This window comes from Cylas formicarius, unplaced genomic scaffold (genome assembly GCF_029955315.1).
Source record: "Cylas formicarius isolate icCylForm1 unplaced genomic scaffold, icCylForm1.1 PGA_scaffold_9__14_contigs__length_23061073, whole genome shotgun sequence".
Taxonomy (NCBI): domain Eukaryota; kingdom Metazoa; phylum Arthropoda; class Insecta; order Coleoptera; family Brentidae; genus Cylas; species Cylas formicarius.
Window position 1 is genome coordinate 3039922 of NW_026844365.1, and position 15332 is coordinate 3055253.

The following is a 15332-nucleotide window of genomic DNA, read 5'->3' on the forward strand; positions in this document are numbered from 1 at the left end:
GAAAAAAAAAATTTTTTTTAACTTTATTTTTAAACATTGAAAAATTGAATTGAATTGGAATTGAAAAAAGTAATAACATATTGTGTGCTCTATTTAAAATAAGCAAGTTGACGTCAACTGCGCACATTACCGGAAGTGTTCCCATCTTCAAAAGGATTTTGAGTAGAGTACGCAATTTTTTGTAGCCCAGCACTAAGTATATTAAAGTTAATCTCTTTTAGTACATTGTTCACAGTCATTTTCTCCTCAATTTCCGCAGACACAAAACAAGTGTAATTGACTGACTGTAATCGCTTTGGATTGGCCAGTTTTGAGGAGACAGGAGTGAGGAAGGGTTTACTAAAACCACCTATTTTGCAAATACGTTTTATAATACCAATATAAAACTATATACAGAGTGTATCAAATCGGCTAGTATTATCACATTTTCGACGTAGATATTGGTAAGCCACATATTTTGCTCGATGCAAAAAAAAAATAAAACGGTAAGTAACTCAGCTAAGCGAACCGTATAAGTACTACTCGAAACTCAAATAAAAATACCCTAAGAAACGAGGGGAGGGGGAAAAACCGAATAAATATCCCTAAAAATTAAGTATAGCTGCGCGACCATAAAACTGGCTTGGGATCGTCTTACTTTTTCCGTTTTCGAAAAAAAACTTTGGCACGAAAAAATCGAGAAAGATGCGGGCGCGGCGCCGACCTCGGATCCGCCTCGAAGGACCGGATAGTCGCCCGAAATCCCGCGGCGTTTAAACACTAACAAACTTAACAACGTTTTTTAATACTATTCACGTCACAGCCTGTCTCTCGGATGGGGAACCCCGGGATCCTAGTAGGCCTCCTCGCCGCCCTCCATGTGAGCGAGGAGCTGCTTCTTGTCGTCCCGCCCCCGTCTTGGCTCGAAGCAGGGCTGCAATGGAGACAGTTTTGGTTGGTTGCGGAACCAGCGAGACAAATTTGCAGTAGTGTGTACAGGGTCTTTTCTAATGTCAATAATTTAGGGGACGATTTTTGGGTCCATTTTTTTAAGGGCGGTAAAAGAATAAAATATATTTTTTTTATATCTGTAATACCACTTTAGATATTTTACTGTGTATTAAGAGGCATTCTTTATACCACAATTTTTTAAAAATAAACCAGTGGCGGGCGCACAGAATTTCACCTGTCTATTTTGGTAGACATTGATGGTATGCCACTGATTTCTCTTAAAATAAAAATTATTCTTAAAAAAAAAACAAAAACCTCCTCTCTGCATGATTATAACAATGCTAATATGAGAGCAAGCAGAGAAATTAGTTTTTATTTTTAAGTCAAAACTGCTCATATGCAAATGCCGTTATTATTTTTAAGGAAATCAGTGGCGTGCCATTGACTGTCTATGAACAGATAATATTTTGGTTAATTAGGTCGCCAAGCAATATCTAGTGTTGAGTTATCAATTAGTGTCTTTCAGGGAAAAAATATTAGAAGACTGTTCATTTTATTTTTACGGTTTTAATGAAATAACATCCTAACGACAAGATAAATAATAAGCGATTCTTATTTTTTAAAAAACACTACCTACTATTAATAATTTTTAACAAAATTGTCCGTTAATAAATTAATGGCAACCTTTTTGAAAAAAAGTGGAACATCGAAACTTGATAACTTGTTGAAAGTGTCCTCCACGCTTCATCTCTTTTCCTCATATTGCCGCGCATTCTTTGAAGTATACCTCCAGTCTCACTCTCACTCGCTCACTTTTTAGATGCCCCCTATAGGAAAAAGTCCAAACCATTTAAATCTGGAGATCTAGGGGGCCCGCCACGACCTACCCATCGGTTATTGAATATGTGGTTTAAATATTTTTTCTTTATTAAATATGGTACTTTTTCTAGTAATATTGGGAAATCCTCTTCTAAAAATCGGCGACAATTATATTATTTCCGGCCATACTGGCAGGAAAAAGGGTCTATTTAATAATTTCTAACAATTCCGGCCAAAGCATTTACCGAAAACTGTACATCGGATTGAAAAAAATCAAGAAATTGCTTTAGGAATGATGTGCCAAAATGGACAGCGGAAATTCCACTTCAAAAAGATGGGTACAATAAATAAATATATAAAAAAAATTTTTTGTTTAATACTTTGACAAGAACGTCACAAGATGTGCCAGAATCCACAGAGAGTAGTTAAGACCCAAAACACAACGATAACTGGGCTGTTTAACTGGAAGAGACGACGAAGGAATTGGCGACTCGCCTAATATCAAGAACGAAGAAGAAGAAGAAAGATCAGAATGTTGTCATATGTCGTGGAAATGGATTTTCTTAGAAGATCGCGAGACGAGATTAGATACCGTACAAATCGATTGCACAGAACAACCAAATTGAAACAAAACAACTCGTACAAATGAAGGAAAATAAATGGGCCGAGAGAAGCTTTTGAATATGCTCCACCAAAATAAAAGAAAACGAGAAAACTGCAGAGATTGGCATGCCTCTGCATAACGGGCGCCACGAAGACGGCACCCACGAGGGCCCTAGGGGCTCTGGTGGGTTTGCCCTCTCCGGCGGATCGGGTGCGGATGGAGGCGGCCAGGACGGATGTCAGGCTAGCGAATTGTGGGCTCTGGAGAGAGGGACCCTTCAAGCGGGGCCCGTACGACATTTTAGAGGGCTGGCCCGGCGATCGCGGTGTCATGGGCATCCCCGAGATGACCTTCTTTGACAAATGGACCTTTGTCTTCCCATCAAGGTAAGACTGGAGAGAGGGCAGACGCACCGGCATATGGGACCGGAGCCCCGCTGGGAAATCGCCCCGTGCGTGAAGCGGGGAGCTCGCGAAGCCGTGGTGGGCTGGAGGGTTGCTCTGGGAATGAGGCAGGCGAGGCTTATGATGGATGGGCCCGCCCTCCCTCGGACCAGGGAGCTGCTTAGACTGACCAGAAGGGAGTGTAGAGCACTAACAGGGGTCTACACAGGACGTTGCATGCTTGCTAGGCATTGGAAACGACCCTGGGTGCAGCTGGTGCATGGAAGGGGAGGACACCCCGTATCATCTGCTCACCCAGTGCCCTGCTTTGACTTGGGCAAGATTTGGAACGGCCCTGATCGATCGAGGGGCGGCATTCTGGACGCCCTCTAGCGCGATCTGGAGGCACAACGGGCCCATCTGGTTAATACCAATTCCAACGCTCCACCAAAATGAAAGAAAACGAGGGAGACCGGTTACCACATGACTGGATGGAGTTAGGACTCTAAGGGGCAGGGCAATAAATGAAGTGGCCCGCGGAATTTATAAGCGGTGTTTTCAAATCGAGCGCCAATATTTCCTGGGGTGATTTTTGCGCAGGTGAATATGTCAGAAACGCGTGGCGCTCACCGTTTCGCAGACGTTCATGTTGCAACAGTTCTCGATGGTGATCTCGCAGTGTTCGGTAGCGGCGGGCCGCGGCCTGTACGTCAACGGCGTCACGTTCTTGTTGACGATGATCCTCTTCTTGATGGTGGGCCGGCGACGCCTGTTCACCGCGATGTAGGCGGCCATCGCGCCGATAATCACCACGCAGAACGCGACGAGCATCAGCAGCGTCGAGTAGGCGGGGTCCTCGACGACTTTCGTCCAAAAGGTGCGCTCGGGCGGCGGGGCTACGATCCGTGCCGAAGTCGCGTTGCATCCGCAGACCGACCCGAAGTCGTCCGAGGTCGAAACGTCGTCGCAATAGGCACGACACAGTTCTGACAGCTCGGCGGAGATCTCGCACCTGGTGCCTGCGAAGCCGCTTCGACACCGGCACTCGGGGCCGCCCCGGGTGTGGACGCACGCGCCGTCGTTGAGACAGTAGGCGGAGCAAGCGTCCGCTTGGCACCTGGCGCCTCCGTAACCGCTCGGGCACCGGCACTGGGGGTAGCCCGTCGGGGACAACCTGCAGGTGCCTCGGATGCAGAAATTGTGGCAGTTCTCGGTCTCGCAGTATCTCCCCGTGTACCCCCTGCGACACTGGCACGTCTTGCCGTCTACCAAGTCGCCGCCGTTGAGGCAACGCGGCGCCTCCTCCGTGCCGGTCTCCACCTCGAACACCTCCGCCTCCGCTTCGCCGCCTTGGCGTTCTATCGCGAGCTCCAGCTCCTTACAGTCGGGGTAGTTCCTGACCTGCAGGTTCTTGGCGACGAGCCCCATCGGTTTCTCGAGGTACTCTCGGATCTTCTCGGGGGCGGCGCCGCGCCGCCTCTTCGCGAACCGCCACAGCGCGTTGTCGTTGACGTCGGTCCAGTAGACGGCGACCTCGTCGACGGCGACGCCGAACGGTTTCGTGTGGGTCCCCTCGTAGACGATTTCGCGGTCGGTGCCGTCCAAGTTAGCGCTGTCTATGCGATAGTAGATGCCTTCCCGCATGTCCGCCCAATAAATCCTGCGCTGTGTGTAGTCGATGGCGATACCGGCGGGCATCCGCAGGTCCGAGTCGACCAGCACCTGGCGAGCGGTGCCGTCGAGTTTCGCGCGCTCTATGGTCGGCCGGTCCAGGTCCGAGTTGGTCCAGTAGACGTAACGGCGGCACACGTCGACCGCGATGTCCTGCGGCGACTGGTCGCCGAAAGCGAACAACAAACGCGGCTCGAACGAAGTGAGGTTAAGTTTGACGGAACTGATGGTGCGGTTTACCGAGTCCGTCCAGTAGAGGACGTCCTCGATGGGGTCGACGGCCAGGCCCTGCGACCAACATTAAAAAAAAATGTCGCAATGCCCTCAGAAGGTACTGGCATTTGGATAATAATCACATTTAATAACTACCGGTGAAGTATGGTTAAGTTTTTTGGGACGCTTTTCTCACGGGGTTGTTGTCTAACTTAAAAGAAAGCCATATCGTTGCAACTCTTTTTTTTAGAAAATTAATTTCATTGCGATTATGTAGGGAGACGCCAGCTCGTGGAAAGATGAGCAATCGCACCTCCCACGCACGATTTGTAGCCCCTTTACTACAATGTGTCAAGAGTTTTTTATTTATTTATTTACATACACCGTTCAACAGGATAAATCCAACTACAGAACAGGGACACCAAAGGGACAAATTAAAAAAAAAAATGCTAATACAACGTAAAATAAAACAAAAATAATTATATGCCATTCCTTAAAAAACATATTTTAACATCATATACAGAAGAGAAAATTTATCAAGGTGGAAACTTGCCGAGCTAATAATAATAATGTTTATTTCCATTGACTTTTAACAAAAGTATCGGATAATGTCAACAAGTAAGAAAAAAAATAGATACTGAGAGATCGGCATTACTACAATCAAAGTATTCTTGGCTTGGGCTTATTTTCGCTGACAATTGACAATTTTAAAAACTTCTTGAGTAATTTTGTGGTAAACTAAAAACGGTTTTGTAACTTTCCATTTCCTTTCCGACCTATTCGGTGCCCTTCGAAGGTGTTGGAAAAGAACTAACTTATTTGTATTTTAGGTTATGTTATGTTACGTTTAAAAAGAGTCATATAGTTACATTTTTTTTCAGAAAATTTATTTAATTGTGATTATGTAAGAAGACGTCAGCTCGTGGAAAGGTACGTTTTGTACGATTTGTAGTCCAGCTCTTTCTGGCGCCTCCAAAATTACTACAAAAAAGGTTTAAATTTGTCTCTACTTTAAAACGGAAAACAAAAAAACGGAAATTATCAATTTGATTTTAAGATATAATCAACATTTGTGAGCATCATTGAGAAATCAATATTTTTGAAAAATATATTTTTTTAAAACAATAAAAATCGTGTGCAAATAAGTGTTCTCTGCCATTTTCTGACAAATAGATTTTTTGAAATATTAAGAGAGACCATATTGTGTGATCCCAGATAATCATGCTTATTGCTAGCTTAAAGATTCTTGCCAAGTAAGGATAACGATCATGTTTGTCCAAATTCAACGTTCTCAAATATCGGTAACGGTGCATTACCAAGTCATTAAATTTTCTTGGGTAATTTTGTCGGTTTTGCTAAAACGGTTTTGCAACTTTCGAGGCATGAATTTGACAGGCGCAGATTTTTATGTATGGAAAAGGAATCAGTAAATTTTGAGGTTATTTAAACAATTCTTGGAGAAAGAATATTGGAATATCAATGTAGCAATCCTTATGAAATGCCAAGGGAGAAATGTATTAATTTATTTATACTTCATACAAGCTCCACAACTAAGATAAAATTCCCCTCCATTGCCAGGAAAACAAAAAGGGCGAAAGCATAATTAGGATACTATTTCATTTCATCGACTTTATCTATTGTAAAACTTCCCTTACTTTTCGTTCAATTTCATCTTTGGATCAAGTGGGCAGTATTACGTCACATAAATGTTTTGTTATGTTGTACCTGAACGTCATCTGGAAGATCCGGTATTATGGGCGTGATTTCAGTCTCCTTGGTCAGTTGCACGGCGAAGATGGTGTCGTTCTCTTGGTCCATGTCGCTCACGACGAACTGGTGACGCACGGCGTCGAACGTCAGCGCCTTGAGTTTGGTGAACTGCTCTGTAGTGGCACCAACCACGGTTCCGTTGGCCTGGAGCAGTTCGATCCGGTCGTTCACCACCACGGCCAACTCTGCGACACGGACGCTCTTTTTACCTTCACGATTATCCGTAAACTTTTATTTATACAGTATATTATAGGATTTCCTGTCTCCTCGTTCCTATGTTTAGCGGTTTTTGAGAAACTAATTGATTTCCCCTATGTTTTGCGCAAAACGTAGAGCACCAATTAAATTAAAGTAATCAACAGGTCACAATCAACCAGCAATTAGCAAATAAAAAAAGAACACGTACACAAAGCTGAACGTGCTACTTTTTAATCATTAATTATAAGTTTTACAAATATGAGCAAATGGCATATGTACGGTCTACTAATACATATACAAAAAATGGCACATGTTTCCGTCTTTTTTAATTACAGTTACCAACAAATGTATATGGATTTTTTAAAGCTAGCTAAGAAATAAGAAAGTCGTATTCATTTCTGAGAAAACAGAGAACTGTAGAAAAAATCTGAGTACGTCACTGCATTTGCTTTAAAAAAAAAGTAATAATGTTTTTAAAAAAGTTACGGGAAATTTTCAAAAGGGCCGAAAACTGAAAAACGCTCTATATCTCGCGGTTGGTAGTGACGCTTTGGACATGCGGTTAAATGTTTCTCAAAAATCGAGGCATTGGCGTTTAAGTCGGTTTTGCACGATCTAGTTCAGAAATAGTTTTTTCCCGTTAAAACACTCCGATTACGACCACCCTGTACATGGTAAGTTACGGTTATTAAAATTTGAAGCTTCGTATATTATTTCAAAAAGTCCTCGCACGCAACAAACTCGATGCTACTTTTTCGACGGAGCGGCAACGTCGCATCGCTGTAAATATGTTAGATCGATATATGAAAGGCCGAATTTTCAGAACATTTACTACGTCCCGTTCACCGAAAATCTCGCCGTTTCCGAATGTCGAGTATTTCATCGTTATTAGTTAATTAAAGACGATGAAAAAGTGAGGTTACGCGCGTCGCCAATCGACCGCGCGCAAAAACTTCTTCAAATCGACAGCGGCGCCGATTTACAATTTTGAATTTTATTATCGGCGAAAAAACCGAATAATCCGCGTCGCACCTACTTATTATTGCAAAGGTCAAGCGTTCCGATTGACGTTTCGCGATCGACGCACACTTTTTACGCAATTCCACTCGAAACGAGCGAGATTATTTTTTAAGTTGTTTGCCGAAGCGACACGCGCATTTATCAAAACGCACTCGCGAGGCCGCCTCGATTTCCTCGACGGTAACGGCTTCTCGGTCCGTGATGCATAAAACACGAATTTTTCACGAATCGCTACCGCGCTACGTCACACCTGTAACCCGCGCGCGTGTTCAAAGCCGCCCGCGATCGATGGGCCACGTGGACCGCGGAGGCCCTTCTGCGTGCCGTTAGTCACGTAGGCCGTACGGCCGAAGAAACTCGACACCTCGCCGCGAGCGTCAAGGCACTTCCGCGTCGGAAACTTCCGGTCGAATAATTAATTAAAACGAAAAAAAAAAAACGCGACTATTTAACCGAGAAACGTCACTTTTTTTTGTTACGCGGACCTTGCAGGGTCAAGCGGCGTGACGTCACCTTGACGCGTCCTTTAATCAAAGCACGACCTGAGCGGGCTTTAATCGGGGCAAAAAATTATTTGCGGTCTGTGTTCGAGGAAAAAAAAACGCCGTACAGTCTTATTCGAAGATTCTGATTTTCTCGCAACTTTTTCCGCGACACCGCTCGTTTATTTTATTCTCAAAACAAACGCGCGCGCCTTATCAAATTGCATTTTCGCGTTACGTAACGTCGATTACGCGAGAAAATCAAAAACGGTCGGACGCGTGTCGCTCGGGGAGCCTACGTGACCAGGATTCCCGGCCGCATGGCGCGCCAATTACACGCTCGCCGACCGGCCAAACTTACCCCAGTCGCTGTACTCTTCGCTGGCGGCGGCAAAACACGCCAAAAACCAAACGGCCGCCACTTTATCAAACATTTTTCCCCGTCGTTAATTATTCGACAAAATACTCGCGAAAAACGGCCAGCGGGTATCGAAAGCACGGCACATGCGATCCGCGCGGCTCCACCAGTCAACAGCACGAGGCGACGGCGCTCTCTCCGATTTTAAAACGGCCCACACCGATAGTTCGGTGTCGTTCCTTTTTTAGCACACGGAGCGTCTCTGTCCGGCGTACGCCAGCGGCGGCGTATTCAGAGCGACGAGGCAAGTGCTCCGGCGCTTATTTAATTATTTACTGAAAATTGACAGCGAGGGCGGACGCACACGTCGAGCGTACCAATATAGTATTCTGTGGTACGAGTCGGCGCTAGTGACGTAAGTGCCCTAGATCTAGCCGATCGGACACGCTCTTGCGTATTTCGGCCCCGCTGACGCCGCCGCCCTAGAAGCCGACGATTTACCTGAAAGTGGAAGCGCCTAACGCGCGCGGTGTGAAGCCGCCTTGCGCGAAACCGTCGACTGTCAAACGCCGCGTGACAGAAGGTTTTCGATTTTTCGGAGTTGTGCGAGAAACGGGATCGTAAGGAACGCGAGTGTTTGGGAGCTTTTCGCGTGCGTTTCGGTGTTTCGTGCGAGTGATTCGGGGCGTCAAAGAACACCCAGGTAAGTGTTTGCGCTGCGAGCGAGTCAAATGCAACACGACGACGTGCGCTACCTGTTGTCGTCGGCATGGTAGGTTAAGCGGTTGTTTGTCGGTACATCAGTGTTGAACTAACGCCCAGTAACCGTGCGAGTTTGTGCCTGTGATAACCGTGATAACACCCAACTAACCACGCACGAGCACCGCCGAGGACGGGATGGGAACAGGTGAGTCAGTAGGATAGTTTTGCCGTGTCGGTTGGGAAACTGGGGGCGGCCGCATGCAAAAGGGCCCGGCGCACGCGGATTATCGCGCTAAAATCCGCTAAAATTTGCTTTAAATTCCGTTAAACGCGTTTTTTTTGACGTCGGGTGCCGAAGGTAGGCAACACAAAATACGCGGCAGTCGCCATCGAAGGTGTGGCGAAGGCGCGGCGCCAAGCGGTCTCTCTCGCATCGGGAGTCTGATGTAAAAACGTTGTTTTGCACATTGACGGTTTGATTTGGGAAGTCTCATTTCATATGTAAACATATAAACATAGGCGGGTATAAGTATTTTTTGTTATTGCGAAAATACTTAACAATTTCTGTTTTCTTTGACGTATGGTATTTATAAGTCTTTGCACAGCAAATTATAATAACAATAATAGTAAATAGTCTTTATTAGCATTACATGGGCGAAATCTGGCATTAAGGCCACTCACATTTAACCCATTTCTAACTACAACTACATATAAATTTCAAGTGATATACATGCTTTCTAAGGGATTATTTTACATTAAGTTCAGTAACTGTTTTTTTAAATGTAATCTAAAATTTGTACATGAATCAAGTAACTTTGATTTGAGGCTGCTATTTCAGGAGTTGAACAAGCTTACAGCGTTATATGTAAAAGAACATCGAATTTTTTTTGTTTTGTGCAATGGCATAGTGAGTGATGATTCAATACATGAATGGATTTCCTAAATACTAATTTGTCATTCAAATATTTTGGATTGTTGGAATTTATTACACGTTTCAAACAGCATAAAAAGTTGTATTTGAAAACATAAGATTGTTGTCAACGTATAATTTCATTTTGGACTTCAAACTGTTTCTTTTCCTCTTAGGTGCAAAAATAATGACACTACACTTTGATGGATTTAAACGTAAATTGTGACCCTCCGCCAAGGTGACTATGTTTTCCTAATCCTTATTTACGCTGTTCACTGTCTCCTCGCAACGGTCGAGTTCGAAACTATGGAACAATTGCGTATCATCGGCAAAAAATTGTACTTGGCAACTACACCGCCCAAATCTGCTGTATAAATCAAAAACCATAATGGACCTAATACTGAACCCTATGGTACCCCTGATGGAATATCTAGAGTAGTTGATAGCCGGTCCTGCAACAGAACTTTTTTACGCCTGTTACGACTCAAAAAAGCTTAACGTTTTGTCATCAAATCCCATATACCGACACTTGGCAATCAACAGTCTATGATTGATAGTATCATTGATAGTAAAATCCAGTAGGACCAGAGCCGTCACCCGCCCTCGGGATTTCATCACACAAGTTTAATAGCGAAGTATCCGTGCTATGCCCTTTCCTAAAACTAGATTGGTGGGCTGCGAGTATGTCCTTTACAGCAACATATTCATTTATCTGCCTGTACACCACTTTTTCTAGAATTTTATTCAAAAGTGGCAACAAGCTTATCGGCCTTAAATCTCCAACTACGGACGGATCAATATTCTTGGGAATAGGAACGACCAATGCCTCCTTCCACGTAGCTGGGAAGTATCCAATTTGAAGACAACAATTCACTAGATCGCAAAAGTATTTATCTGTTGCTGCCATGTACGACCTTACCACCTTCAAGGTGATTCCGTAGACGCCCGTAGTACCTGACTTGATCTCTGATACAATTTCAGTAATATGAGAAATTTCAGTTAATTGAAAAGTAAAATTGTATTCGTTACTAATTTTGTGTGAATTATAAAAATCTACGGTGGATGAACATTTGTAATCACTGTTAAAAAGAGACAAAATAACGATTAATCTCTTCTGGATCGTCTAAATTCGATGGTATGTCCACAGTTACCTTGTTTTTCTGAATCTTTTATTCTTTTATACCTTTGTGAAATAGAGAAGAGCTTTTTTGTCCCAAAAACTCTAAATATGCTCTTTTTTCCTTTTGCACCGCACTTTTTGCAAAATTGCGGGGCTGTCTCTAAAGTTTCCAAGTATCGGGTGTTTTATTTTTTTTATAATTCGATAGTCTCTATCTCTCTGTCTCTCGTCTGTGATAACTATGCAAAAAATGTAGGGCGTAAAATTTTAAGGCGTACCACTGTATATTTAATACCATTGAACATGTTCGGCACCAACTGAAATCTGCCATTCGTCGTAACAATGTTTTCCCCGTGTTAACTCCAATGTCCTCAAACTTCTAGAAACCGAAGTTTTTAACATCCCTCCACAAAGATGGGCAAACAATCCATATAAATATCCATATTGCAAATAATATAGAACAAGTAATAAATAGAACAGGCGATGATAGTCATAGTGATACTGATATATTATGTGAATAATTTTAAGTAATTTAAGTAGGTAATAAAAATAATTTGCAATTTTATTTTAGATTTAAACTTAAATACATACATAAATTAATATTGTATTAAATAGTATCTTTCCTAACAAAACCCCAAATAATTAAATTCTAAGCAAAGTACAGACCTGTTCGGCCATATTTCATTCTTACAGCTTGCTCGGGTCTTTCCTTAATCAGTTAGCCACTTTCTTATATCTATGAACAGACTTTAACGCCTATACGGCGACGTACGAGTGCAATTGCTACAAAAAAAACTTCATGATAAAAAAAAATCGATAGTTTTTAATTTTTTTAAATTAAAATCAAAGTTTGCCCAACACTGAGTGCACAGTGGCGAACAAATGAGGTGTTCGGGACTCTGCTAACTGGCGGATTAAAATAATTCAGTCCCGTAGGCGTCAGTGCGCCCGGACCTTCGACGGCGTCGTCGTCGTCGTCGTCGTCGCCTCCGTAGTCCACGATAGAACGTGGTCGTCGGGCAGTGTTTATACATATTTACGTCACGTCCCAAGTCGGCCGCGGACGTTCGTCTCTTGTTTTTTGTTTCGTGTCGGTTCTTTTGTTTCCATAGTCGCTCCATTCGCGTCGCAATTCGAAGGGCATCATCGCCAAGCGTTCCGGGCGTTACGTAAGTAACTACAAGAGAAAGAAAAGTTGGATTCCTGTTTTCCCGTTGTTTGTTACGTTGAACGTAATTGAATTTTGATTCTGATCGATTCCAAAATTTTCGTCAAAGCGACGATAATAACATCTGGCAACGCCGCACGCGCTTTAAGTCTCGGACATGTGGCGCGTAGGGAACACCACAGAGTGTTTGAATCTCGGCTAGTGAACGGACAAGGATAAATGATACAGTCAAGTAAACTATTTTGAACAATTCAATTTTTTTTTGTAGATGTAAAGAATAATAAATACATATAATAAAAAAATGTTTTGAAAAAAAAAACAAAACAAAAATTACATTTACCCCGACAATTTCGGGGTAATTGTAAACATCTGTATCAAAAACTAGAGGAATTATGGAGATCTTGGGATATATCAGATATCTGGTATGGTTTTCCCTGGACAATTAGATGTGCTCTCATCTTTTTGCAGTGCTACTATTTCAGATGTGGTTAGCGAAATTATTGGTGTTTTCCTTGTTATTGGTGATGTCTTTTCATTTATATAAAGAAGCGTTTGTTCTTGTGAAGCTAATTTTTCAGCATTTATTAGAAGGATTTGGAATGTTGCTTGTTAAAGGAGATTGTCTCGAGTTTTTGTATATATTTCGTTTCTTTTGCAACGATTGTAGCCTTTGATCTTCAACAAATTCACATTTTGGCAACCGCCGAGTTCCCTTGCCCACATTCTTTTTGCCAAAGTTTATCAATTCCTTCTTCCAAAATGTTTTCATTGGACCGAAAACACATTTATCCAACGGCTGTAACATGTCGGTAAGATGGCTAGGAAGTTGAATCAGTGTAATATGGTTAGAGATAGCTGCTTCGATTATTCTAACGCTGATATCACTGGCATGCCCATCATAAATTAGAACACATTATTGGTTTGGTAGAGATTTTTCTTCTCTAATTCTCTAAATGCTTCAGTGAATCATGTGCAAAACTGTGACTCCTACATCCATCCATTTTTAGGTACCGAGTACACAGTACCAAGCTAAGCTTTGCCTGATGTCCAACGGGCACCCTTAAAAACTATAAGTGGTGGCATAAAGAGCCATCTGCTCCAACACATGCTAAAACCTTAGTTGATTCTCGTCCAGATCCTCCAGAGACTCTTACTAATGGTTTGCCTTTTCGTCCCATCGCTTTTAAACGACTGGGATCGCTCTTAAAGCCCGATTCATCGGCATTATAAACAAAACTAAATTTATCTTCAGTATCAAGTTGGAATCGTTCCAGGGTATTTTGGAGATCTTCATCAAAAATTATAAATGATATTGAGTTGCCTCGCATCTTTCCTGGATTTCTATAGATCCTCAGGTCATTAGTGAAAGGAGTTGATATACTTTTGGCCCCAAATCTTCTAGTTCTACAGGAATATTCGATCGCCTCCACCTCTGCATAGAGTTACATACTGAATCGAAGGGAACTGTATTTGGTCCTCCAAGTGTTCATGATTCTGTTGTCCCTTCCTTAAAATGAATACGTCTTTCTCTTCAGCCTTCTCTCATGCTTGATATTGAATATATGTATTAGCCCACAACCCATAAAGAGTGAACTATTGTAAAACATTAAATCAATTTTACCTCGTTTCACTACAATACATAAATTGTTAAGTTAATAAGATAAACTATTTAAAATAAGTATTTATTTATTATTATTATTTATTTAAAAAATTTTCCTCAAAGCAGTGATAATGCGCACCATCTGGCAACGCCGCACGCGGTTTAGGCCGCGGACATGTGGCGCGTATCGCGGATAAAGCCTAACACATTGTCGCTCGCGTTTGGGCGGTGGGGGAAGGTCTGTTTTTTCGACGTTGCCGCTTCGACGACTGTCGGAGAGCTCGGGAAAATCGGAAAATTGAAAAGTGCGCCCCGCGGGAAAGTCTCGTAACGGCTAGTGCCCCGCCGCCGCGTAGTCGTTATAATGGTAGCAGTTAATTAACCCAATTGCGTCGGCCTTTTAAGGTTTAATTAATTTAAATAAACAGTCACGCGGATCTTTGTACCGTATACGCATATTTGTGTAAATTTCAAGGCGTCGGTCGCCATAAATTCACGATAATACGGCGAAATGTGAAATATCGAATAGTGAAACACGTCACTTACTAGTATGTAGGTTATCTAATAAAAGATTACGTAATTATCAATAATAATATTTTTTTGAAACTGTGAAAATGCTTATTTTTTATATGATAATATGTAAGTGAACGGTATATATGAGAGTACGGTTCTAATTTAATCGAAAGTATTTATGTACGGTGTGTCCCATTTTTGATGGTTTCACGGCGTACTTTGGTATAGAACTTAAACTTTTTTTATTGATATACTCTTTTAGTAATATTATGAGGCTTGTTATGAGCTTTAAAAAAAATTAAATGGTGCAATTTGAATGGAATGGAATTAAATATTAATAAATGCAAACTAATGAACTTCTACCGCAGCAGAAACTGCATGCATTATACTTATAACATAAAAGGGTTACCTGTATTGTAGGCCTCCGTAATAAGGGACCTTGGAGTGTTACTCGATATTAAATTGACTTACGCACACCATCTTTTATTTTTTGTATCTAAATCAATTCAGATTTTGGGCTTTATTAAGAGTTGTACAGTGGACTTCAACTTACAACTCTCCAGATTCGTCGCATGCATAGGCATCTTACCATTTTTTACAATCTACTGCACTCAAATTCTCATGGACTTGAGCTTTTACGTAACATTGGTAAGATTGGGGTCGGACTGATTTTAATCAAGTGATTTAAATCACGATTAAAATCATGATTTAACTCAAACTCCTTCTAAAATCTTTTTTTATCGAGACCAACACAAAAAGCACAAAGCCCCACAGAAAGTAGTCTAGCGGTGTTAAATCACAAGATCTTGGAGGCCAATTCACAGGTCCAAAACGTGAAATTAGGCGGGCACCAAACGTGTCTTTCAATAAA

The 15332-nt window shown here is 42.2% G+C and overlaps 2 protein-coding genes across 5 annotated transcripts in view; one reads left to right on the top strand and one right to left on the bottom strand.

Moving 5' to 3' along the window:
• Positions 1–86: 86 nt before the first annotated feature.
• LOC132707334 (protein cueball) lies at positions 87–8702 on the bottom strand. Of its 2 annotated transcripts, none has more exons than XM_060679143.1 (4): positions 8452–8702; positions 6346–6575; positions 3367–4695; positions 87–913 (listed from the first exon to the last, which is right to left on the bottom strand). In XM_060679143.1, the coding sequence occupies exons 1-4, from the start codon at positions 8522–8524 to the stop codon at positions 833–835; spliced, it is 1713 nt and encodes a 570-aa protein (XP_060535126.1). In that variant the 5' UTR covers positions 8525–8702; the 3' UTR covers positions 87–832. The 2 variants fall into 2 exon arrangements, with proteins under 2 accessions (XP_060535126.1, XP_060535127.1); XM_060679144.1 differs by lacking the exon at positions 8452–8702 and adding an exon at positions 7625–7758.
• A 328-nt stretch (positions 8703–9030) lies between these two features.
• Positions 9031–15332, top strand: part of LOC132707214 (supervillin-like) — a 71459-nt gene continuing 65157 nt past the window's right edge. Inside the window, exon 1 of one of the 3 annotated variants that reach the window (XM_060678967.1) lies at positions 9031–9151. The gene's annotated coding sequence lies outside the window, so the exon portion shown is untranslated. Of the gene's footprint in view, positions 9152–9185; positions 9356–12124; positions 12350–15332 lie in introns of those variants that run through there. The other 2 variants (XM_060678965.1, XM_060678963.1) reach the window with 2 other exon arrangements.